Here is a 27,304-nt window from a genome sequence, read left to right on the forward strand (position 1 = left end):
AATCCAAGTTTGCTTTTTGGAACTTTTCTGGAATTTTTCTCCTCTGAATATTCTTGAATTTGAATAGGTGGAACCCATGGATGTTGATGACCAGCTGTACAAAGTTTATAGAAGTTCAGCCTTCTGACTTCAAACCAGAAAACTTTGTGCCCCAAGAAGAAGCAGAGTCAGATTTTAATTTGGGTCTTTGGCTCCCTGACTCCGGAGCAGTGTTCAGGTGGTTCTGGAAAGGGCAACAGTAGGGAACTGCTGGGTTCAACAGGAAGTGCACATTATCAGCTTCATGGTCGGATACAACTACCAGGATCTGAAGCAGGAGCTGAAAAAGACACCCTCTCTTTGATGATTGTTTCTAATGTGAACCTACTCTTGATTGCCTGGTCCTTGATTCTTTGGTTCAGTCTGGTCAGTTCAAACCCCTAGAATCAGCAGTTCTTTTGTAGCACTGCCAGGGATGCCAGCTTCTGAAGACCATCTGTGGCACCTTTCTGCTGTACTTCAATGAATCATTGGAAGGGGGCATTATCTGCTCCTGGTTGAATGATGATGAAGTGCAGCAGGAATGTACTCCCGTCATTCTTGCTAGCTGAAGTCATCAACTACTAACAGCCTCTTTGAGGAGAACTTACCTGAGAACCTGCTGTACTTCTCCACTCCTGAAGCCCGAGGGATGAGGCTTTTGGGTGCAGTTATAGGAGGAAGTTAATTTTCAGGAACAGAGGAAATACCTGAAACATAGGCTCATTGTGGTCTCTAAGAGACAAGTGGATGAGCTAAAACAACCACTAGAGGCAGAACTGGAATCATTAGGGGGGAGCCCAGACTGGCACAGGGGGCCAGAGCTAAGCCTGAAGTTAGAGTCACTGCTTGAGCAGGGCTGGAGCAGTAGAGTGTACTCTAGGCATGATATCACAAAGAAAGCCAGAACCAAACCCAGGACCTGAACTGGAGCTGGAGCTTGTTCTAGAGTCATTCCCATGGAACCCTAAGAAATAGGTCTCTATCTTCATTAGTAAATGTGATATTTATATTTGCTTTCCTTTCTTAACTTTCTTGGCATGATAATGGGTGGATGTATGTTGAAAATTTTATTAGTATGACAGAGCTTAATGAAGAAGGAATTTGGACACCCGAACCCAGGAGAGTTGTGAGAACTTTTACTGGTTAGTGGTAACTCTCAGATACATGTTTTCTGTTCAGCCATCAGAGTGCAAGAAGTGTACATTTATTGCAGTTAGACTTGGGAAATATACTTTTTCTTTCTGTTGAGTTTATACATTCATTTGCAAGGACTCCCCTATCTTTATTTTCCGTTTTGACACTGATAGTTGAGCTTACTATGGCAGGTTTAATTATAATTGACCCATGTTTTTTACATAACAAAAAACTTTTTTTTTACAACCCACATAACAAAAAACTTTCTAGTTATATCGTTATTCCTAAAGTTGTCATCTATTATTCCTTGAATTTGTTAATTAGTCTTAAATTGAAGAATATACTAAAATTGAATGGGATTTAAGCTTACTAAATCTTGCCCTGATCCTGATTTTTCAGTAGCTGTCTTTGAATTGATGACACTGATATAAAGATTTTGATCTAGAGATCTTTGATAAGACCTTCCCAGATGAAGTGTTAAGTATTTGTGAATCAGTGTTTATGAAACGGCAGTTGGTATGGTGGGGAAGATGCTATAAATTATTCTAATCAGTTGTAATCCAGAAACAGTCTCAAGGTTTAATTCTGAATGCTATAATATTTTCATATAGTACCCTTGACATTAGCAAGATTGACCTCATCTAAGTTGAAAATTATTATTTAGTGCTTTCTAATGGTGATAATTGAGGAGGTGAACCAAGATGAAGACACTGAAATTTTCTTTTGTGATATCTTGCTCTCATCTTTCTGTTTCTATGACTACTCCTTCCTCTCGTTTTTAAGCCCTTATTCCCTATTGCAAGAACAGTGCAAATGTGGGGAAGGTGACAGAGTAGATAGCACCAGGAACCAACCTCTCCACCTGGACAGCAATTGCCCTTGCAGAATCTGTCTAATGAAACTGTCCTTGAACTCTTGAGGTCTTTTGAAGTCTTGCAACTTTCAGGGAAAGACTTGGCAGTTAATTTTGGTCAACTTCCACTCAGCACAGTAGCCTCCCACCCCGATCCCTAGCCACATAGCAGGTGTCGTGTACATGTTCCTAGAGCAGCTTGCCTATAGCTGGTGGAAGACAGGATGGACAAAGTGGACCATGTCCTCAAATACTGAGGATTTCTGCTTTGATTGCTGATCATGGCTTCTGATTACAGGTGCAGACAGACAGGCAGGCAAGCATTGTTGTAACTCCTCTCATAGTTACAAGTCCCTTCCTCTGACTGAAGTGATTTCCAGAAAATTTGATGGACTAATACCCACTTGCCATACTCCTTTAATTTTTGCTTTTTCTCCTTTTGGGACCTCAGCATAAAAGACTAGGACGTTAAAAAACAGCTACATATAAGGAAAAAATTAGAAAGTTACTCTGCATGTCCAGGGAAGGCTCAAAAAAGACCTGAGAAGACCTTAAGTTTACAGCTAAGACTAATTCTCCGTACAGAGATAGCCTGCAACAATTAAAAACAAAAAAAACACACACACACAAACACAGCAACTGGTAACAAAAAGAGCAAACACTGGGGAAAGGGGAGAATCTGATTTCCAGAGGTACCATGTTACTAGATAGATTCAAATGAACAGTGTTAAACAAAAAAATCAGAAGGCATACAAAGAAACAGAAAAGAATGATCCATTCAAAAGAAAATAATAAATCAACAGAAACTGTCTTTGGAAAAGACCTAAATGGCAGATATTCTGGACGGTCTTTAAAGTAACTCTTACAGATTCTTAAAGAATTAAGGAAAGATGTGGAGAAGGAAAAGTGATGCATGAAGAAAAATGGAAACATCAATAAAAGGTAGACAAATTTAAAAGAAACTGAAAAAAAAATTCTGGAGCTGAAAAGTACAATAATTGAAACAAAAAATACTCTAGAGGATTCAAAGACAGATTTGAGAAGACAAAAGAAAGAATCAGCAAACTTAAAGATAGGGTGATGGAAATTCTCTAGTCTGAGGAACACACAAAGATTGAGGAAAGGTGAACAGCCTAAGGAACTTATAGGATTCCAGGGGACCAGCAGGTGCATTATTGGAGTTCAGAGGAGAAGAGATAAAGATGCAGAGACAATATTTGAAGAGATAACAACTGAAAACTTCCCAAGTCTGCTGAGTATAACATCCAAGAAGCTTAACAAATTATAATTAAGGTGAATTCAGAGACCCACAGTGAAATACTTGAGACAGTATAATCAGAGAGGGCAAAGGACAAAAGAGAATCTTGCAAGCAGCAGGAGAAGCAAATCATCACATAGAAGGGAATCTTAATCAGCAGATTGCTTATTAGAAACTTTGGAGGCCAGAAGGCACTGGGCCGATAGACTCGAAGTGCTATAAAGAAAATATATATATACACCAACCAAGAGTCTTCTGTCTAGAAAAACTGTTCTCAAAGAGTGAGGGAGACACTAAGATACTGCCAAATAAACAGAAGCTAAGGGAATTCAGGACCTCTAAACCTGCCCTGCAAGAAAAACTCAAGGAGTCTTGCAAGATGAAATAAAAAGATTAAGCAATACCCCAGGGCTGTATGGAGAAATAAAGATCTCAATAAAAGTAAACCTAGTGTTACAACAGTGGTTTGTAACTATGCTTTTTTCTTCCTGTAGATCTTAAGAGCAGTATGTTTAAGGTCCAGTACTTTAGTATAAAAGCTGATATTACCCTGCTTTGTGACTTCAAATCTTGTTTTCTGCGTAATTTAAGAAACTGCATTCAGAAGAATTATTGGGGGCACACAATGTGTGAAGATACGCTTTTGTGACATCAGTAACCAAAAGGGCTAGGGAAGGAGCTATGAATCTTGGTATATTGTTAAAGTTAAGTTAGTGTAAGTTTAAGGTAGACTGTTGTGACTTTAGGATATTAAATGTAATTCCCATGATAGCAACAAAGAACTCTAGAATATACACAAAAGGAAGTAAGAAACATTTCATTACAGAAAAATAAGCTAAACATAAAATAATAATGCAATAAACGAGGGGGGAGGCTATAAGACATATAGAAAACAAATGGCATGATGACATAAATAATTTCTTACTGCCAGTTATGTTAAATGTAAATGAGTTCAGTTCTCCATTCAAAAGAGATTGGCAGAATGGATAAAAATACATAGTCCAGCTATATGCTGTCTATGAGAGGCTCACTTTTGACCCAAAGTCACAAACAGGCTGAAACTGCAAGAATGGGAGAAGATATTCCATGCAAATAGGAATCAAAAAAGATTAAAGGTGGCTCTACTAATATCCCATGGACAGAGAAACCTGGCAGGCTACAGTCCATGGAGTCACAAAAGAGTCAGACACCACTAGCAACTAAACAAAAACTACTTCTAATATCAGACAAAATAGACTTTAAATAAAAAAGATTAATGAGACAAAAAGGACATTATATATTAATAAAAGCTTCAGTACAGCAAGAAGATAGAACAGTGATAAACATTTACACACTTAGTGACCAAAATATATGAAGCAAAACCTGACAGAATTGAAGGGAGAAATAGTTCTGCAATCCTAGCTAGAGACTTACCCACAATAATGGATAACACAACCAGACAAAAGATAAGGAAAGGATTTAAACAACACAAACATATACAGAACACTAGGTACAGTATTCTGTATATGTTTGTGTTGTTGTTCAACAATAGAATACACATTCTTCTCAAATGTACATGGGACATTTTCCAAGATAGACCATATGTTAGGCCACAAATCAAGTCTCAGTAGATTTAAAAAGATGAATATACAAAGTATATTTTCTGACCACAGTGGCATAAAGTTAGAAATCATTAACAAAGGAAACCTAGAAAATTCATAAGTGTGGAAATTAACACTTGAACAACTAATGGGTTCAAAAAGACATCTCAAGGAAATTAGAAAATACTTAGATGAATGAAAATGAAAACACAGCATACTGAGACTTCTGGGAAGGAGCAAAAGTGGTGCTAAGGGGGAAATTTATAGCTCTAAGTGCTATATTATATTGAAAAATAAAAAAGATCCCAAGTCAACAATCTGACCTCACAGTTCAAGGAACTGGAAAGTGAACAAATAAGCCCAAAGCTAGCAGAAGGAAGAAAATAAGATTAGAGCAGAGATAAGTGAAATAGAGTATAGAAAAACAATGGAGAAAATTGAGGAAACCAAAAGTTGGCTCTTCAAAAATATCGACAAAACTGACAAAACTTTAGCTAGGTGAACTGAGAAAAAAAGAATGTCTCAAATTACTAACATAAGAAAATGAAGTGGGAACATTGCTGCAAATTCTCCAGAAATAAATATAAAGTACTGTAGACAGTTGTACACCAACAAATTGAATAACCTAGATGAAATGACTCCAAGAAACACAAAACCTACCATGACTGTGTTACAAAGAAATAGAAAGCATGAATATAACCAGTTAGCATATTGAATTAGTAATTAAAAACTTCCCACCAAAGAAAAGTTCTGGACCTAATGGCTTGATTGTTGAATTCTACCAAGTATTTAAGGGAGAACTAATAGCAGTCTTTTTCAAGCTTTTCCCCAAAATTGAAGAGAAGAGAATGATTCCTAATTAATTCTATGAGACCAACATCACCCTGATAACCAAAGCCAAAGACACTGTAAGAAAACTTCAAACTCCTAATGAACACTGATGCACATATCTTTAATAGAATGCTCACAGAGGTCAGCACATTGAACAGGGTAAATGCCAAGACCAGGTGTGATTTATTCCTGGAATGCAAGGATGGTCTAATGTATGAAACTTGAACAGTACAATATGCCGTATCAACAGAATGTAGGTTAAAAGCCATACGATCCTCTCAATTGATGCAGAAGGAGCATCAGACACAAACACTCCTGTGACAAAAACAGTTAACAACCTAGAAATAGGAAGCCACTTTGGCATAATAAGAGCCATATATGAAAACCAAAGTAAACATCATACTCTATGGTGGCAAGGTTTAAAGCTTTTCCTGAGACGAGGAACAAGGCAAGAATGGGATGCCTGCTTCCACTACTTCTCTTCAATATAGTATTGCATTTTCTAGCCATAGCAATTAGCCAAGAAAAAGAAGAGGCATTTAAATTGGAAAAGAATATGTAAAGTCATCTCTTTGCAGATGGTATGGCTTTATACGTAGAAAATCCTAATGATTACACACAGAGAGACACACATAACACACCTGTTAAAACTGATAAATGAATTCAGCAGTGTAGCAGTATATGAAGTTAACATACAAAAATCATTTGCATTTCTATACATGAACAGTGAACAGTCTGAAATGAAATTACAAAAGCAAGTTCATTCACAGTAAGAAAAGAATAAAATACATGGCTGAAGTGACTTGGCACACATGCACGCATGCAAGACTTGTATAAGAATATGAAACATTGCTGAAAGAAATTTAAAAAGACACATAAATAAATGAAAAGACCAATGTTTATGGCTTGGGATACTTCATATTAAAATGTCAGTTCTACCCAAAGCTGTCTACAGATCCCAGTCGTGTCAAAAATCCCAGAGTTTTTAACAGATGAAAAATCCATCCTAAATTCATACAGAATCTCAAGGGACAAATAGCCAATATAATCTTGAATAGAAGAATAAAACTGGAGGATCCATACTCCCTGGTTTCAAAATTATACAAAGCTGCGTTAATCAAAATAGTATGATATCGACGTAAAGATAGTCTACAGACCAGTGAAATAGAGAGCTCATAAATATTAACTCATGTATAGCTAAATGATTTTTGACAAGGTCACTAAGACTAGACTGCTGAGGATAGGACAGTCTTTTCAACAAATGGTTCTGGGAAAACTGGATATTCACATGCAAAAGGGTAAAGTTGGTTGCCTGCCTAACACCATATTCAAAGATCAATTCAAAATGGATCTAGCACCTAAATTTAAGACCTTAAACACCCCCTTGCCCCCCAGAAAACCTTAAGAGAAAATGTAGGATAAACCTGATGACATTGAATTTGGTAGTGATTTCCTGGATATAACACCAAAAACACAGGTAACAAAAGAAAAAATAGATAAATTGGACTTCATGAAAAGTTAAAAATATTACGAATCAAAAGACACTATCCACAAGTCACAGAATGGGAGAATATATTTGCAAATTGTAAATCTTTTAAGGATTATTAACCAAAATATGTAGAGAACTCCTAAAACTGAACAGCAAAAATGTCAAATTCAAATATGGGCAAAGGACTTGAATAGACATTTTCCCAAAGAAGATTTGTGGATGGCCACTAAGCATATGAAAAGATGAACATCACTATTCATTATGAATATACAACTGAAAATTACAGTGAGATACCTCCTTATACCCATTCTCCTCACACTTGCTATAGCTACCATCAAAAAAGCAGAAAACAAGTGTTTGAAGAAATGTGGGATATTGGAGCCCTTGTGTACTGTTGGTGAGAATTTAAAATGGTACAGCCTTTGTGGAAGAAAATATGGCAGTTCCTCAAAAAATTTCAAAATAAAATTACCATATGATCAACCAATTCCACTTATATATATAAATGTAAGAGAATTGAAAGCTGTATATTGAAGCGGTATTTGTACACTGTGTCATAGCAGCGTTACCCACAGTGGCTTGAATGTAGAAGCAATTTCAGTGTCCATGGATGGATGAATGGACAAACAAAATATGGTACATATATACAATATAATAGTATTTGGCCTAAAAAAGGAAGGAAATTCTGCTGTATATTACAACATCATGAACTTTGAGAACATTATTGTTTATGAAATAAGCTAGTCACAAAAAAATAAATACTCTGTGGTTACACTTTATACACAAGGCATTTAGAGTAGTCAGAGTCATCAAAACAAAGTACATAGTAGATACTGGAAATTGGAAAAATAGAGAGTTGTTGTTCAGTGGGTATAGAATTTCATTTTTATAAAATTCAAAGTTATGGGAATGGATGTTAGTGATAGTTGTACAACAAGGTGTATTTAATACCACTGAAGTGTATTAATCTTTCTAAAACGTTGCTTATTTGTATTATTTTTTGTGCTCAAAAAAATTTCCTTTGGCCTCTATGTCTTTCTCTTCTTACCTCCCATTGCTAAAATCATCCTGTATGTGAGCTAAACTAATTACCTTTCTCTCAACCTTTTCTACAACCTTTTGATTCTTGAAATTCTTGCTAATCCTGTCTTTAATGCTGTCTGCCACCCCCCGCCCCCACTTCTCTTCTTTCTAACGTGTAAATATTTTTTAAGGGCCTAGTTAAATTTGAACTTCCCTAGGAAACTTTTCCCAGTTGCCCCTCTTGGAGTGGCTTCTCTTTCTTCTAAAGATTTATGGCACTTAGTGTTTAAACAGTTCATTTAATAGTTGACACTGACTGATATTTCTTGTGCACCTGTCTTGTTACCCAGCTACCTCTAAATTTGGTGGGCCCAGAACTATATCTTAAAATTATTAGGATTACCCTGTTGACAATAATATGAATTCATTTATTGATATACTGTGAATAATAAGTAAAGGTGTTCTTCAAGTAAATTTCATACTTATCAGTCAGATTTAAGAGTATCTGGCAGTGTTTCTGTAGAAGATGCACTTGATATTCAGATTGGGTACTAGTTCTTATGAAATTATTGCAAAGCGATCAAATATGTTTCCAGTAAGTTGTTGGTTTGTAAGGTGACTTTATATGTTTCCAGGCAATAAAATAATTTTCAGTTATTTGGAATCTTAAGTTTTTTGACTATAGTATTATATCAGAAGTAAGTATTAGTTATATGAGTGCCAAAACTTTTGTTCATGTGCTGGATTAAAGTTTGATATAGAAATTGCTTGCTTGGGCAGTGTTGTAATGTTTATAAAGATTTTTGTTTAAGTCAGATGAGTTAAAATGGACTTGAAGTTAGATCTGTGTTACTTTACTATGATACTGCTTTTTCTCTTATGGAAATCAAATTTTACTGCTTTTGTTTGAGGCATGAAAGTTTCTTTCTGTTTGTCATGTGTGGTGTGTATGTGTTTATGTGGTATATGTATACACTTACATATGCCTTCTCTTAAAGTTATGATTAGGCTATTGAAGTATTAAAAATGTATTGATTTTAAGAACCTGTAGATGACATTTTAGTGACTTTTATGCCCTCTGTTAAGCACATAGAAAAGTAGAATTTTTTCAGAATTTTAATGGGGAATATGTTTATCATGGGCATAAACTAAATAATGGATTAGTATACTTCCCCACCCCCCAAACTGTGGTTTCACTTGTCGTTTTTGGAGAGTCTTGTATTAGACTGTAAGTCGCTCAAGGATAGAGATTTTATCTTACACTTTGTGTCCCCAACATCTAACCTAATATTTTGCATCGGAGTGCTTCAGTAAATGTTAAGATGAAAAAATGTCTATTTTTCAGGCTTTGGTTGTAGGAGAATAAATTTACTCTGATTTTTATTTTTTTGCAGCCCTATTGACAAACCTTCTGATTCTCTCAGCATAGGGAATGGTGATAATTCTCAGCAGGTAAGATTGTGATACTGTATTCCCTTATTTACCTACCATCTGCTGAAATAAGTCCTTCTATGCAAGTGAATTTTCTAGATAGTGAAAAATACTTTAAATATTTAAACAATTTAAAAACACTTTTAGTGAACATCTTTGTTAAATATATAGTAATTAGCCGTCTTTTTCTCCATAGAATAGAGCATAATGTAACTCTTTCTTGATGATGCAGAAGTATCATTATGACCATATGTTACAGTTGCTGTTCATTGTTCAAGTCCCTAAGTCATGTCCGACTCTGCGACCCCATGGACTGCAGCACTCTAGGCTTCTCCATCCTGGAGTTTGCTCAAACTCATGTCCATTGAGTCAGTGATGCCATCCAACCATCTCATCCTCTCTTGTCCCCTTCTCCTCGTGCCCTCAATCTTTCCCAGCATCAGGGTCTTTTCCAGTGAGTCAGCTCTTCACATATTGGAGCTTCAGCTTCAGCTTCAGTCCTTCCAGTGAATATGTATTTAGGGTTGATTTCCTTTAGGATTGACTGGTTTGAGCTCCTTGCAGTCTAAGGGACTCTCAAGAGTCTTCTCAAGCACCACAGTTTGAAAGCATCAATACTTTAGTGTTCAGCCTTCTTTATGGTCCAACTCTCACATCTGTACATGACTACTGGAAAAACCATAGCTTTGACTGTTTGGACCCTTGGCAGCCGAGTAATGTCTCTGCTTTTTCATATGCTGTGTAGGTTTGTCATAGCATTTCTTCCAAGGAAAATTTTAATTTCATGTCTGTAGTCACCATCTGTAGTGATTTTGGAGCCCGAGAAAATAAAATATGTTACTCTGCTATGTACCAATACATCAGTGTCCTTAGAATCCCTGATATTCTTGGTCTTTTTGACCTTACATGAAATGGTCCCAGACTAACATGCCTTCTGCATTCTTAATTTTGAGTTGTTTCTCTGTCCTGTGCTCCCCTGTCCCTTGTTGTCAACTTTAACTTTCTTTTTTTTTTAATCTTATTGAGTTGATTTACAACGTTGTGTTAATTTCTGTACAACAAAGTGACTCAGTTATACATATATTGTCTCATATTTTTTTCCATTATGTTTTAGGATATTGAATATAATTCTCTCTGAAATGCAGTAGGATCTTTTAATCCACCTTATATATAAGTTTGTATCTGCTAGTTCCAAACTGACTTTAATTTTCTGTTTCTTTCAATGACCTTTCCCCCAAGTTTCCCTCATTCCTCAAATGACTTTGGGCTTTGAAATGGTTAAATCAAACAGTTAACTTCAAAGTTGTATCCAGTATGATAGTTAACATTAAATATTTTTTCATAATAAGTTTAGAATAGCCACAAAGGATGTAATTTCCAGCTTATTATAAGTTTTTGTATTTTTTAATAAATAGGTTTTATTGGTTTTTAATTAGTATTCAAGAGATATAAGTATCAGAATGTTTTGTTACTCCCTCATCTATTTACACAACCTCGTCTTTAACAATCGGAAATTGTACATCCTCCTTGACCTGATTTTTTTAAATTAAAAAAATCATTTAACATAAAAGCTAAAATTATATTGGAAATTTACTTCTTAATTAAGTGGATAGGGCTTTTTTAAATTAGTTTTCTTGTATCCATGGATGAATGTTACCCTTTGGCACAAGGAGATGTTTCAGCAGCCATCTAATCGTGTTTTCGTTTTTCTAAATAACAGTGCTGAGATATCTTGTTCATATATATAAGTAAATGGAAGAAAGAGTATTATGTCCACATCACTCAAATTTTCAAACTCTTGGATTTTAAATACCTAAGAATCATATTAAGATTTATTATAAAAATTAGTTATAATGATGTGTTTGGAAACAACTTGATTAGATATTTTCGTCTTGTTTAAAACCAAAGTATTGGGAATCACTTAGTTTGCCAAAGAAAATGTAGTCCTTAAGAGTCAGACACTCTGTCATTACTAATCTGAATATTTCTAATAAAGTTGTGTTTGCCTTCCAGAAAGTGTTCGCTCTTGGGCAAAATACTTTGGTTAGATCCCAGAGAGTAAGAAATAGTGAGAGAAATTAGGTTGTAAAAGGAGAGGATACTGGCTGTGTCTTTTCAGGAGGGTCAGTTTTGTTACATAAAAGAGTACATATGTAAGTTGATGCTTTTTTGGCTGCATTGTGTGGCATGTGGGATTCTAGTTTCCCTACCAGGGATCAAACTGCATGCTCCTTACAGTGGAAGTGTGGAATCTTAACCACTGGACTGTCAGGGAAGTCCGAAGTTGATGGATTTTTTTGAAAATTCATACAGTCCTGAAAAAGTCTCTTAAGTATCCCATTTTTGACGATCACTATTCTAGTACCTTTCATTGCAAGCCCTTTAAATTATGGCTTATTATTGTATATAGTATAAATTTATGTTGATTATTCTTTTCTTTTCCTATTTTATTTAGATATCTAACAGTGATACACCTTCACCACCTCCTGGTTTATCAAAATCCAATCCAGTCATCCCCATCAGTTCATCCAATCACAGTGCACGGTCTCCTTTTGAAGGAGCAGTAACTGAGTCACAGTCGTTATTCTCAGATAATTTTCGCCATCCCAACCCTATCCCAAGTGGGCTTCCTCCTTTCCCCAGCTCCCCACAGACTTCCAGTGACTGGCCTACAGCACCAGAGCCACAGAGCCTCTTCACATCAGGTACATAACCACACTGCGTGTGTCAGTAATTATCCTTAGACCAAAATCAGACCTTCGCTGGGTGTGGTGTTATGCTGTTTTTGTCCTCTTCTTTTTTCATAAAAATGTAAACATTTAAATTGCAAGAAATTGGATGGTTTGGGTAAGAGTTGTATGATCTAGAAGTTACTGTGTTAACAGATTTCTCCAGAAATGAAGGATTAGATCATTTTTTCAATATTCAAATACTTATTCCTCTAAGAAGTATTAATAGTAAGGGCTTACACTTTTTAATTAGATTTGTATTTATATAGTTATATTTTAAAAAGTGTTTTCCTAGCTGACAAAAAAAGTATGTTAGTTAATATAAAAAGTTATATTTTGGCATTTTGAACCATTTCCAGTTTCATTCAATTGTTCTCATTAATGTGAAGGATAGCATAAAATTAAGACAATGTAAAAAAATATAAAGATTAAATAGATACTTTTTTCATTGTTATAGTAGTATATAAAGCATATATTCAGGATTATTTATATGTGTGTCTTTGAGAAATATATTTAAAAAATAAACTGTAATTGAATTCTCTGACCATATTTATTACTTTATTTTATTTACACAACTTATTCTGGGTTTTGATGATGAATAATTGAGAGTATGATTTGGGTTTCAAGTAGTACTTTGTTTTCCTTGATGAGCAAAATCAGTCTGTATCATTCAGTTTTTGAAGTTAGTAACTTAAAAATGAAATCATTGTTTAAAGTATCTGAGGCCAATTATAATTTTACAGTGTTAATGTTCTTATAGATCATAACAGATTTTGCATGTATTTATTTGCCTTTGTGTTATACAGTATGATGTTTCACTAGTATGGAAGTGAGATATATGTTTTAAATTCATCACTATTTTTCTTCCCATCAGAAACAATCCCAGTATCATCCTCTACAGACTGGCAAGCAGCGTTTGGCTTTGGTTCTTCTAAACAACCAGAGGATGACTTGGGTTTTGATCCCTTTGATGTCACTCGAAAAGCCTTAGCAGACTTGATTGAAAAGGAACTGTCAGTCCAAGACCAGCCTTCCCTTTCGCCCACATCTCTCCAGAACTCCTCGTCACACACTACAACCGCCAAAGGTCCAGGCTCTGGATTCCTGCATCCTGCTGCACCTACGAATGCCAACTCTCTGAATAGTACCTTTTCCGTCTTGCCACAGAGGTTCCCTCAATTTCAGCAGCACCGAGCGGTTTATAATTCATTCAGTTTTCCAGGCCAGGCAGCCCGCTATCCTTGGATGGCCTTTCCACGCAATAGCATCATGCACTTGAACCACACAGCAAACCCCACCTCAAATAGTAATTTCTTGGACTTGAATCTCCCGCCACAGCACAACACAGGTCTGGGAGGGATCCCTATAGCAGGTAGGTTTGTTTATAGCCTTTGAGAACTTGTGAATTAACTCTTGCCTACAGGTTGTTGGGTGGGTAGGGAGGGTGCTTTTGGATAACAGAAAGTATTTATCATTAGTCTTGGAAATTTCAATGGGAAACACTCTTTATCATAATCTAAAAAAATTTTATTGGATGGATGCCTTGTAATATTGAGCTTTATAAGGATGGTGGAGTATTATACCTGGTTATTGCTCAGAAGCATTTTACTTAATAGCATAGTTACCATACTTTCTTATGGCATATAAGTCTTTTTCGAATGAAAAAAGAAATGGGCTCTGAAATTATGGTGCCATAATGTCCAACACCAAAAATTCTGATTATACATTCTAAAAGTAAACTGGTTCAAAAAAAATTTTTAGAGATGATAATCAGTGAGAGCATGAGGGATAAAGCCACCCTCTTAACTCCTTTTCACAATTTATTTTGACTGATAGACACACACTCACATCAAAACTCTGCTTATATAATAAAGGACATAATATTTGGGAACTCTTAATTTTCACAGACATATCATATGTGGATAATTATACTTTCTGTGAAAAAGAAATTGTTCAAGGAGAGATTTTTTTCCTTTTGGTCTGTCATATTTTTGTTTCTGGGGTAAATATTAGATTCCTGTAAGTGACGCCAGAATATTTCTGATTTTGTACTGCTACCCTTGAAAGTTTCAGAACTTTTGGTTTTATACGATATTTTTTAGATCAAATGACTTCTATATTTAAAGAAATCTTTCTTATTGATCGTTTTTCAAAGTTTGATTTGGGCTTTATATATGACTGTTGAAAGAGTTTGTTTTCTCTTGATTCTGAAGAGAATCAAGTAGAATAAAATAGTCCTTCACTCTGTTACATAACTCACAAAATTTATTTTTATCCCTTGTCTTGGCCTTTGTGATATGGCATGGCACAGTATTACTGTAATAATGTGCTATCACCAGCAAGACAGTTGTTCTCTTGTTTTTAGCAAGGTTGATAGATAAATTTTCAGAGAGCCATCAAAATTCTTTGGTTCGATTCTCTTTGTGACTATAGCATTTGAATTTCAAGACAAGTAGGTAGGTTAAGAAAATGTGTTGTGTGGCTTTTGATACAGTCAAGTTAATTTACCCATGAGTGTGTAATTTACCCATGAGTGTGATAGCACATGGAGTCTGTAACTCAGTTGTTAAAGAATCTGCCTGTAGTGTAGGAGACCCGGGTTCAATCCCTGGGTTAGGAAGATCCCCTGGAGAAGGAAATGGCAACCCACTCCAATATTCTTGCCTGGAAAATCCTATGGACAGAGGAGCCTGGCGGTCCCCCATCCATGGGGTTGCAAAGATCAGACATGACTTAGCAACTAAACCACCACCACCATGATAGCACCTAATGTAGTAGTTTGCACAGTGGTGGGACTTGTGATATTTGTTCATTTGATTATGGTAGTTAGTAAGTAATTTAGAGTGACATTTTTCAATCCTCTTCTACATGATATTCACTTAAGAAATACTAAGTGTTCAGTTCCTGGTACTCATTTTTTTCAAAGACAATATATTAGAATATAATTTTGTTTTGTTTTCATTTGTTTCAATCATTTAGAAGTGTGGAATTTAAATTACTAGTAGTGCATCTCATATCATTATAACACCAAAAATTTAATTTCCCCTAAATATTCTAAACATTTAACAATAGAATATTAGACCAATTACTATGAATATTTGGGTATCTGCCCAACAATGAACTAGGCCATGTGGATAATGCAGAAAAACTTTAAAATGCAGATATTATTTCCAGATACTATATAGTGTAGTTGACAAGATGAAATAAGACTGTGTGTGAAGGTGGTAACTATTTGATGCTGGAATGCAAGACACATCAGTGGAGCCTATAAATTGTTGGGGAAGCATCATTGAAGAATTAGGACTTGATCTGTATCCTGGATTTGGGTTAGCAGGAGGGAAAGGGCAAGACCTTTTGTGTTGGTAGAAACTCCCGAATAAAGGCATAGAGGCAAAATTTAGTGTGCCATTACATTAAGAAACAGTAGAACTACCTTCTGTACCAGGAGGTGCTTCATGTGTTTTGGAGCGTGGATGAGACGATGGGGAGCTCGGTCAGGAAGGCAGAACAGCATGGGCTTGATATGATAGGAAGGAGGATGCCTTTGTGGAACTCTAGTTCTTAGCTGTCTTCATCGTGTACTTTCGTTTGACTTATTATGTGACCATCCTCAAAAATTATATGTTCTTCTGATTTCATAGTTATCATATTGTCCATTAGTGTAAAAAGAGCAGTTTTAAACCAAATATTTTTTAAGCTGGTAGATATTCCAGAAATGCCACAGGGGTGATGAGTAGTCACTGATTTTTGAAGGTAGTTGACCTTGTGTTGGTCATTTGAAGTCTTCATCTAGAATAGATACTTCATGAAGAAAAATGTGGCATTAAATCGTGATCCTATCTTCGTGGGTTTTTCTTTTCTTTCAGCATAGACTCAACCACAGAGCATAGAATACTCTTTTTTCCCCAGAAATTCTAAGAATGAAGTCACCGACTATAGATTCTGAATCATTGTTCTATTTTCTGGGAGGTGGGGAGAGTTTGTTATTTCAGTTTCTTGACTGTGCATACTAGCTTGGTATTTAAGTGGTGACTTATAATTAAGCTTATTTTTAGAGAACTCTTAAGGTTCCCATGGCTAAAGAAATTTTAGTGTTAATGTACCAAAATATTTAAAATTTATATCAGGAGTTATACAGAACCCTTCCATGGCCTATATATATTTGGCAAATACCTCAGGATGCTGAATGTGCAAAGCCTGAAAACAGAATAGTTTTATAATTGTAGCCAGATGATTGAGGTTTGGCAGTAACAATTAGAAGTGACAACCTAAAATTCTGGAAAACTGTGTACATCTTCACTGTAAATTATTTGAAGCAATTTAATATGTAGGCAATATCTGCCTCCCACCCCTAGTTGTAACTCAGCTGTACTTGAGTTGAACTGTTGAAAAAGGTTTAACTCTATTTTCTGCAGTGAATATCATGGTTTCTTACACAGGGTAACTGTTAAGAGCTTCATAAAGGAGAGTACATATGTTTCAGCAAGGTCTGCCACTTAAGATATGCTTAGATAGTATTCAGTACTGGAAAAATCATGTATATTTATTCTTTAGATACATAGAGCAAGATGGGGTTTCTGACTTTTAGTTAGGAGTAAATAGTCACCTTTGTATCTTACAAATGTCTGTGTTTATTATACATTTGTATTTAAATTTTAAGTTTTGATTTGTTTCAGTTAATTATTAAAAATTAATATATCTGAAATCCATCATGGGAAGGACAGTTGCCAGAGTTTTGACATAAAAATGGTTTCCATTTCCTCTGCCTAATTGAAAACATTTTTTACATGTTGAAAATCAGTTATTTTCGTAAGTGAAATCTTTTTAGCAGCATTTTCTTGGCTGCATATCCAGTTTTCTAAATTGAGAAGGATTTTTGGAATAAATATTCTTGAGGGAAAACTTGGATTAGTAACCAATAGTAGTGAAGTCCATTCAGGTCGTCCTTGTTATTGGAACCATGTGCTTTTGTTTTAAAAAATAACTTTTCCTGTGCCAAAAAATGACCTGCCTGTTCAACTCCTTCATTTTAGGAATGGCAAAGCTGTTTTCTGAAAAGGTTAAATAATTTTGAAGTCACACATTCAGTTAGTAGTAGATTTAAGATAGGAACTCAGGTCTCAGATTCAGTAACTGAAGTGTTTTTCACTACAGTATTGATTACTGGCATTTACTTTAACTTGGCTTTCTTCCCATAGTAATTGATTTTTGCTCTCACACTCTTGGGAGGTCCCTTTTTTATCTATTCATGAGACAATTGGCCCAGCTCAGGAATATAACCTGCAGTTACAAAATAGAATGCATTTCATTGACTTGATGAAAATTAATCTCTTGCTTAGTTCTTAGGAGTACCATGTCCTCACCAAGAGCTCTAAAATTTCTTTTACACAGCCTTCTTGCTATATATTTGGGGTTTATAGAATATTTGCCAATTTACTGAAAAACTATGAAATAACCTGTTCTAAAGACACAGTCTTTTTCTTCATGGTATCCCTTAAACTATCTTTCCAAGTGTAACTTTGCAGATTTGTTTTTCAAAAAGCTTTCTTCCAGGATGTTTTTATTCTATAGAGCTAAAAATTATTTGGGAAACAAATAATAGTCTAAGTCTGTGAGCATTGTTCTTTCAAAATATACCTAGAAAAATATTTGAAACTGTTCAGGTTTAGATTTTTGTTCATGTTTTTGTTTATTCAAATTTTACTTAAGAGAGGGCATTTAAAGAAAATTCTTTGTTTCTGAATTCACTGTTTTAACAGTGACTTGATGAAACAAGTCACTTGTAGTCATTATCAATTATAATTGGGAGAACTGATCTCATTTCATGTATAGTTCTTTGACCTAGAAGTAGTCATCTTACTTTCAGTCAATTGGATCATTGTATTGTTAGCCTTTTACTATTTTCTCATTATTTCAAAAGTGTACATTGAATTTTCAGATGCTATATGGTAATTTGCTAAACTGATATTTATATCTTTTTATTTCTTTTTTCTAAACATGATGACTGCTTTTAAAACATGGATTTGTCATTTTGCCCTTTACAAAACTCACATTTTCACTTCTGTGAATTTAGTTTTAATTTTTTTTTTCCCACAAAATACTACTTACTGTTAGGAGTGTCTATATAAAAGGTCCAATTGGCTTGGAAAAGAATGGCTTTCCTGGTCTCTTTTTTCCCTTCTTGTATATTTATAATTCTGAATCTATTGTTTGTTCTTAAATCTGACGTAGTATTAAATTTAAGGGTGTGATTAGAGTGTAACTGCTTTCTAGGTACTTGATAAGTTTATATTTTAAAATTCATGTCTTGTTTCACACCCGCATTCCAGCCATTAAGCATGTATTTTATATATGTATCAGTATTCCAAATATTGAAATCATTTTTAAAGGGACTGTTAACAAATCTAGTCACCCATAACTAGACCATGACTGACTTTTCCACAGGGGAAGAAGAGGTGAAGGTTTCGACCATGCCACTGTCAGCCTCTTCCCATTCATTACAACAAGGACAGCGGCCTACAAGTCTCCACACTACTGTGGCCTGACAACAGAACTGAGAGGAGAGGATTAGACTCTGGGGTGCTTGCATGGGCAACCGGATTTTTGCATGATTCCTTTCTGATTTTGCATTTAATGTATACACCCAAAAGAGCCAACATAAACGTTCCACATGCCTACAACTAGTGTGTTACCTCATATAGCTGCTAAAGTATTTCTTCATTAGGCCTTTAACACAATTTATTAGCATAATAATTTTGGCATTGTTTCTCATGAGTGATACTATTTTTTAACTCACACAAATAAACTTGTAGTACTAATTAAGATCCCAGATGAGATTAGCTAGAATTGTTACTTTGGCTCTATTGTTGAAAATATTCAAAGATAATGGTAGTTCTTGTTTTCTGACTTGTGAAAAAATGGTAATATCCTAATATATTCATGAGAAATTTGGAAATTAAGAAGATAATGTCTATTGCATTCTTTGAATACTTGAGAAGAAAGAATACATATAAAACAAAATTGGTGGTGTCATTTAATGCCCAGAAGGATGTTATCAGTAATTGTTTGTAGTTGTATGGATTTATGTCCTATATTATGCATTGCCTGTTTAGAAACTGTTTTTGTTCTTTCTCATTTGCACATTTGCACTTTCTTTTTGAATGGTTGTTAATTATATAGAGACGCTTAAGAGATAATTATTATAGACTAAATGCAGTATAATCTCTTTCCTAATGCACTGCCTAGTATACCAGGAAATGCCTCAGAAACAGAATTTCAACTTAAAATTGATTTATCAGAAACTTGAATATGGGGTAAAATATTGTATGTGAGAAGCAACCATAGTAGTGTAAAACTTTTATTGAAAAAATGGTAGTTCTGTGAGATATTTGTTTGGAAATTTCATTGTTTCACAATTGAAATGTGATAATAAAACTATATGACAAGTTCCTGACCAGAATGAGACTAAGGTGGAAGAGAAGAGATTGGGGATCCTCTAAAATTAGGCCACGTAAGTTGTCATAGGTAATTTTAATCACAGAGAATAGTGGTGTACTTTATTAGGATATAATGTGAAGTGATTTTTTGGATAATAAACAATTTCTTGAAATAGTTTTAAAGCTGATAATGAAAGAAAATAAGCTGAGTTCAGAGCTGGTTCAGAAAACATGGCTGTTCTGCCTAAATTAAGCATCTGGGAAGAAAAGGGAAAGTCAGATCTCCTCTTGGGATTTTCAAAGGACAACTGTGATATAAAAGATATGCCTTAATTAAAAAAATATTAAAAGAGTATCATGAATAACAAAAAAGGAAGCCTAAAGATTTAAAATAATAATGATGATGATGATAATAATGAAACACCTTACTGGGAACTGATACTAATATCATGTTGGAGTTGGAATTTTCAGGGTTACCTCTCTACTATGTAAAGTCTAATAACTTTCCATTAAATAAAATACACAAATTAAATGGCTTTGTCCTGAAGTATAGGGGGTAAACTAAAATCCACTCTTAGATATTCTTCAGTTTGGTTAGCTGAGAGTATAGAAACAACTATCTAGCCATTTAAATTATTATTGTGAAATTTCTGCATACATGACAATCTCAGCTTTTGATTTAGGAGAGACTTAGGACAACATTATAAGAAATTTAGCAAATACAAACAGAATACTATAAATTCGTTAGAAGCCTTTTAGTATGTGTTGAATATGAAGCCTTTTAGTATGTGTTGACTGTGGTTTCATTTTTGCTGTAAGAGGCCAAGACATCCACTTAATGCCTCCTGTGGTGCTGAGGCTCCTGGGCCTTGTGGACAAACTCGGGTTCCCTGCTGGGGCTGACCTAGTGCATAGTTTTCTCCAGCCTTCAGAGCCAAGCTTTCATTGCTTGAATCTTCTTATGAAAACATAAGCGGTGGTTAGCTCTCATTTACTTTCTTCTTTGTGTTGAGAAATATACCTGTTAAAACAAGGCTTCTCTCCTGTGGTAGCTTTCTCTCCTTTCTCATTCCTGGCCATTGCCGCAGAACTGTCAGAATTTATCTGACTTGCTAGAACCCAGAACTGTCTTCCTGCCTTCTTCCCCTCCTGTGCCACCTTATACATACACACTGTAAACAGAAAAATGCTTTCTTGGGTAATTAGGCTTCAACTTAGATATTTTCATGTGGATGAAAGATGATCATTTAAGTAACTTTGTAAATCTGAGACTTTGTAAGCCTAAAAAATTAAGCTTCACTGTTTTGCTTGCTTTTATGTATGTTATGGTTTTTTAAAGTGAAGTCCTAAAATCAGTCAAAATTGATTATACTAATTGATTATACTAAAACTCAGAAGAAATTACACAACACATACTGCTTCACATAGCACGTAAACTGATGAAGCCAAGTGATGGTAAAGAATGAGAAATTCTAAAAACTTCAGATTAGTTTTTGATAAATTCCTTGCATGATTGATATGTCATGCACAAGGGAAACTTTGTATGCTTTTATATCCTTAACTTTTCAAAAGTGACTAGTCTTTTCCTTAAATCAGAAATGTTTAACCTGGAATACAAAACTCCTTGGACGTGCTTATGAGTTGTATGTGTGTACAGATGTTCATTTTTTTGGGGGGGGGGAGAATATTCATAGTTACTAGACTTGTCAAAGCGTTTGGTGACCCATCTCCCCCCCAGCTGAAGTGGGAGAAAATGTTAAAAAAACATTTAGAGCATCACTTCTTAGTGCCACTGTAGGATATAGACCTGGACTGAATAATTTTGATCATATGATGAATGTTAAGTGCCTCTTTATTTTCTTAAAGATTCCATTAGGAAATATTTTCTGATTAATAATACTTTCCTTTTTATTCCACCATTGCATTTTGTTTTTACAGGTGGTACTTTTGTATACTCTCCTCTTATTTCAGCAGAGCATTAATTAAATATTTAGTGCCTGTTCTGTGTAGTGGCTCGAGGTAGATCTTGAGGGATACCAGTTAAATAAAGTATAGATCCTGTTATATATTATCAAGGATAACAGTCTTGTGACAATTTTAGTTCAGTTATTTCTATAGGGTCACCTCTTGATATATTTTAACTATAAGAGCAGCCATGGTAGTCCACTCATTTCATTATTCATTGCTTTGACAGGACAACGAAGGATATTGAATACTGATACTTGAAATTTTGAAATATATGATAATTTAGAGAGAGTGAAAAAAATTTTAACAGGGGAGACATACATTCATTATTCTAACTGAAGTATTGCTCAGTCATGGGCATATACTCATGTCTTATTCTTTAGTGTTGTGGTAGGTAGTTAAGTATAGGTTCCTCTAGATACACATATATATATATATATTCTTTTAAAGAAAGCTTCATTGCATTGTGTGCACATTTTTACTGACATGGCTCCTATTTGTACAGTATTCCAAGCCCCTTCAAGACTGACAGAGCTCTCTTCTGCTGTAATGCAGGTACATAGGGAGCTGCTCGTAAGGAGGCATTACCTCAGGGAGTCAAGAGCAAGGAACGAATTGCAGGCTTATTGAAACTCTCAAAATGAAGAGCACCAAGTTACGTGTGCACATATAAAAACGAGAGGACATTCCATCCTATGTTGAGTTGTAAGGCTTTGGATTCTTTGGTTTATTTGATGATGAAGCTTTCCCATATCTGCTTAAGAGGTGCATATCATACAGTTGAGAGCACAATAACTTAAAATTTTTTTTCTTTAAAAGAGGTGATACTGCAAAATGCCATTATATGTCTTTTTCTATAAAATATGATTAAGTCATATATCTGGTTTCAAGCTAGTTCTTCTGCTGTTGGTGCTGTGTCTTTCTCCTCTCAGTCTTTTTATCTGAATATCTACTATGTTGTCTCCTTGTGCTGAATAGTCACACATGAAATGCTGAGTGAGCCGGTTAGACACTTTGCTGATACAGAAGTAAAAATGGGATTTAGAGAAGTTATTCAGGCAGATTTGGAGAAAGGCTTCATAGGAAATGTCTGACTTTTGCTTTTGAAGGATGGCTTGAAATTAAATGATGAAATTGGAAAATACAGTAAAGGGAACAGATTGAATGAAAAATTGAGGATGGAGATTAGCACGGTCTTTGAAGGGTCAGGAGAGGATAGTAAGGAGATGGACTTGTCTGAGGTTATTACAGGTCATGTAGGAAGGTGAGGTAAATGTGCAAAAGCCTTGATAACTAGGAAGAAGAGTTTAGTCTTGATGTGGATGTGGTCAGTGGTAGAGAACTACATGTTCTTTGGCAAAGATGTAACTTGATTGCAGCGTTTTAAGAAGATTGATACATTTGCTGGAAATTAGTACCAGTTAGAAAGTAGTTCCTGTATGTCATTGCTGAGCAGTGAAAATAAGATGGCCTGGACACAAATAGTAATACTAGTAGGATTGCAGAAGAAATTATGAATTAGAAGTCAGAATGAGATGCAGGGAAAGGCCTTTGGGTTTGGCCATGTCTCTAGTGATCTTTAAAACTGCTGCTTTCATAAAAAGATACAGATGGAAGGGCAGATTTCTAGGATTCACGAGGAAATGTCAGGGATGTAGAGGCAGCAGTCATTGGCTAAAGACATTTGGCAACAAGAGGGAAGGGAGAAACAAGATGCTAACTAGACGAGTCGTAGATCTTAGAAGGCATTGCTTTAAGATAAGGGAGCTGAATATTTAACACAGAATTTACAGAGTCGAGTGAGAGAACAGCATAGATAGTATGGAAGAGAAGATAGGCTAACCAGTGGAGTAAAAGATTTCTGTAGGTGTTTGGAAGAGATACACCCCTGAGATGAGGTTAGGTTATAGCTTAACTTAATCGAGATGGGCTATATCTTCCTTTGTTTTTTGTAAAAAACAATATGAAAATCTAGGCGAAAGAAGATGAGATTAGAGAAAATGAAGTTAGATGAAGGTGCTCGTATGAGTTATTCTTAGATGCATATCGTGAGAAAATGGGGGTGAAAGACTGGAGTTGGGAACCTGTTGTTTTTTTTTAAAAAAAAAAAGAGGGAGAGAAAGAAGTCTGTGAGAATAAGCCTAGAATTCATCAGAAAGAAATTTAAGAATTGAGTCAAGATAAGGATCAAATTTAAGAGTCAGATATGTATAGTTTTGTATGTTGTGGTGATTCAGCAGGAGTGGACAAAGCATATATGAGAGTTTGTTTAGAGGGTGAAGAGAAAAGAACACAAAGATAATTAAGAAGGTAAAACTGATGATGTGATCTTGTGATCCAGAGTTCATTGATTTTATATGTTGATGAGGACAAAGAACCAGTATAGTATTGTTAAGAGAAGGGCAGATTAAGAGACTAGTCAGTGTGATGACCACTCAACACTACATGACAAGTGAGAACCAGAAAAAGGATTGTAGATAGATGTCTAACATTAGGGCTGGAGGTTGGAAAGAAGGCAAGCTTTCATTACCTCTGTGGTCTTTACTCGCCCAGCTTTCCCTCTAGTCCTTTTGTTGAGAGTAGGAAGTCAGACTGTGTGAGAGAGAATTGTAGAAAGCATGGTATTACCAGAGGAATCCTGAATCATGTTTCCTATAAGTTGAAGGCGATCCAGAGGAGAACATCCCACAGTGGAGGGAACACTGCTTCCTCAAAGCACAGTAGGAGGATGTGAACACATAGTACAAGGGGAGGCCTGGGGAAAGCCAGAGATGAGATTGGGCAGCGTAGGTATCCCCAGGGAGTGTGTTACTTACGATGCGCAAGGTTTAGACAGAGGAAGTAGGTGCATGTGAAGAGTCTGGTAGCTTGGAGCTTTGGGGAGTCTACCCTAAGTTTGAGTTATATAAAAATACGGTTTACACCTATTGGTACCTAGAATTGAAGGCAGGCCTACGCAGTATAAGCTGCTTGAGAATTAGACTGAAGTACCTAGAAATTCCATGAACCAGATGGAAATTACTGTACTCGAGAGCCAATCCATTTTCTTCAGGTTCCTTCACACCAGACTTCATAAAGCAGCTATTGACTTCACTTTGTTCTTAGCCAGCTTCACATTTTATGATTATTTTCAAGTTCCTGGAAGCTCCAGCCCAACCCCTAAGAACATACTGTGCTTTGAACAGTTTGCTGTTGCAGCTCCTGGTTTGGTCCTAAGACCTACTATTGTGCTGTGTTATAAGCAACAGCCTCAAAGCTTTTTTTCCCTTCCATATAATTTATAAAGCCTTTAAAGAACACAGTACCCTTTTTTTTTTTAAGTTGAAATTCACATAACATACAATTAAGTACTTTAAAGTGTACAATTTGGTGGCCTAGTAGGACTGTTCTTTAATTATCTTAATGTTAAAATTGAATAAATAACCCACTCTGGCTGTGAGAAATTTGGCCCATCCTTGTTGGGGCTGTGTGGTAATAGCTGCATCTAGACTCAGGTAAAAATGTTTAAAGTAACTGTCTGAGTAGTTAGTTCTTAAGTGGTAATTTTCTGTCTTCATGACATTTGACTAGTACATTACAGAAAAAAAGGCTTCCTTAGCAAGGAAGCCTCACTCTGTGTCTGGGGTGAGATTGAGTTGGTATGTGTGCATGTACATAGACTTACGTATAGTAATTTTCATTTAAATCCTCTACTTAGTGAATACGGCAGAGGAAAACGTCTCAGGCCATCTCCCTGTGACTTTTTGTGTATTTACTCCTTCTGTGTTCTCATTAGTTCTTGCATTTAGGATAAGAGCTGTATTCATATTCCGTCCTTCTCTAAAGTTTTTTTTTCTTTTTCTTTTTTTTTAATGGGAATTAAAGTCCTCTTCATAGGCAGCAAGGTTACAATATAGGTGCCTACTTCACCCCTGGTTATGCTTTATCTGAACAAATATTTTCATAGCTTTTCCTCATCAGTTTTCACTTCCACTACTGAACATATCCATCCCATATACTCTTTAGGAAAACCTAAGGAAAGGATAAAAAGAAGAAAAAGATGTTTTATTATACAGTCCTAAAACTTCAGAGCTGTGAAACAGATAGCATAGCCTTTAATGATCCTTCTTTTGAAGACCAAATAATAATAATGATATTAATAAACAAGGCTCAGAAGGATTGTGGTTTGCCCACAATCACATTCTAACAGTTTAAAGTTTTGTTAGCCCTCACCTTTCGTATATATAATTCAAGGAGAAGAAAACTTTAAGATTCAGAACATCTCTCTTCTTTAAACTTCATTGTGTCTTACAGTTTATTATAGTAGTTCTCACAAGTCAAGGGCTTTCAGCTGTGAATATCAGTGCAAATAATGAATTTAAATTGTTCAGATTGTCCATCTGTTGGCAACTGTTATTATAGACCGTTTAAGTTGTTAAAACAGCCTTGTGTTATATGTGGCCTAGTGATCTTGGAGTAACTTTAGTGCGGGGAGATAGAAACTTCACAGGTACTCGTAATGTGAGTATATGTAATTCAAGAAGAAAACTTCAAGATTCAGAACATTTCTCTAAACTTCATTGTGTCTTATAGTTTATTATAGCCGTTCTCACAAGTCAGAGGCTTTCAACTGTGAATATCAGTACAAATAATGAATTTAAGGCATTCAGATTGTCCATCTGTTGGCAACTGTTATTACAGACCCTGTAAGTTGTTAAAACAGCCTTGTGTTAAATGTTTCCTGGTGATCATGGAGTAAATTTAATGGGGGGGGGAGATCGAAACTTCACAGGTACTCTTAATGTGACTTAAATACAGATGTCAGAACCGAAATAAAGAGTAAAACAGAGGTGGAACTAAATTTACCCAGAATTTTTCTGCAGTGCCAGAGAGCATTTAAGCATCAACCTGCATGACCACTAGACTGCTGATAACTCTAATACTACAGAATGAAAACAATTCTTACAGTAATGGCACCAAGATGTACTGCACCCACACCAAAGGGGTGATCTCAGATTCATCCCTGAAGAGCGATTGTATGCTACACCGTGTAAAATGATAGCATATCTGCTGATTTTTTTTTCCAATCAAGGAGGTGGTGGTTTTCAGCATAATGAAAAAGAGGGGAAGCTCCACAAGGATTTAAAGTTGATAATACCATCATCGTCTCCAAGAAGAAATGCAGGGATGCCGACTGCAATCAACTTTTATAGCCTAGTGCTGTTTCCTCATATGGTGAGATCTCTTCCCAGGGACTGTACCTGCATTTCTACTCTGCTGTCGTCAGTCTTGCGTATGGAAGCAATGTGTCTATGGAGCAGAACGTAGCAATCTGGAATATTACTGGAATGTTTTTAAACGTTGTTTTATGTGTTGGCATTGGCAAGAAAACTGACACTGAAGCCATTCTTTTTTTTTTTTTTCTTTATTATGTCTATAAATTGAGTATTCAGCTAAAGGAAAAGGAGGCTCTGGGTTATGACTTCATCAACAGAGTAGGAAGATTTCTTACTGACCTTAAGCTGAGTGTTATTTAACTTATGTTGTCTCTATTAAAATAATATTTTACTAAAAT

General features: G+C 35.5%; 1 protein-coding gene across 6 annotated transcripts in view; it reads left to right on the forward strand.

Moving 5' to 3' along the window:
• CNOT4 (CCR4-NOT transcription complex subunit 4) overlaps positions 1-27,304 on the forward strand; it is a 149,285-nt gene that overhangs the window by 105,278 nt on the left and 16,703 nt on the right. For 4 of the 6 annotated variants that reach the window (XM_005679495.3, XM_005679497.3, XM_005679496.3 and 1 more), the window contains exons 8-10: positions 9,584-9,641; positions 12,076-12,325; positions 13,224-13,721. In XM_005679495.3, coding sequence (XP_005679552.1) covers positions 9,584-9,641; positions 12,076-12,325; positions 13,224-13,721 — 806 coding nt within the window. Of the gene's footprint in view, positions 1-9,583; positions 9,642-12,075; positions 12,326-13,223; positions 13,722-18,793; position 27,304 lie in introns of those variants that run through there. The other 2 variants (XM_005679499.3, XM_005679500.3) reach the window with 1 other exon arrangement.

Source organism: Capra hircus, chromosome 4 (genome assembly GCF_001704415.2).
Source record: "Capra hircus breed San Clemente chromosome 4, ASM170441v1, whole genome shotgun sequence".
Classification (NCBI taxonomy): domain Eukaryota; kingdom Metazoa; phylum Chordata; class Mammalia; order Artiodactyla; family Bovidae; genus Capra; species Capra hircus.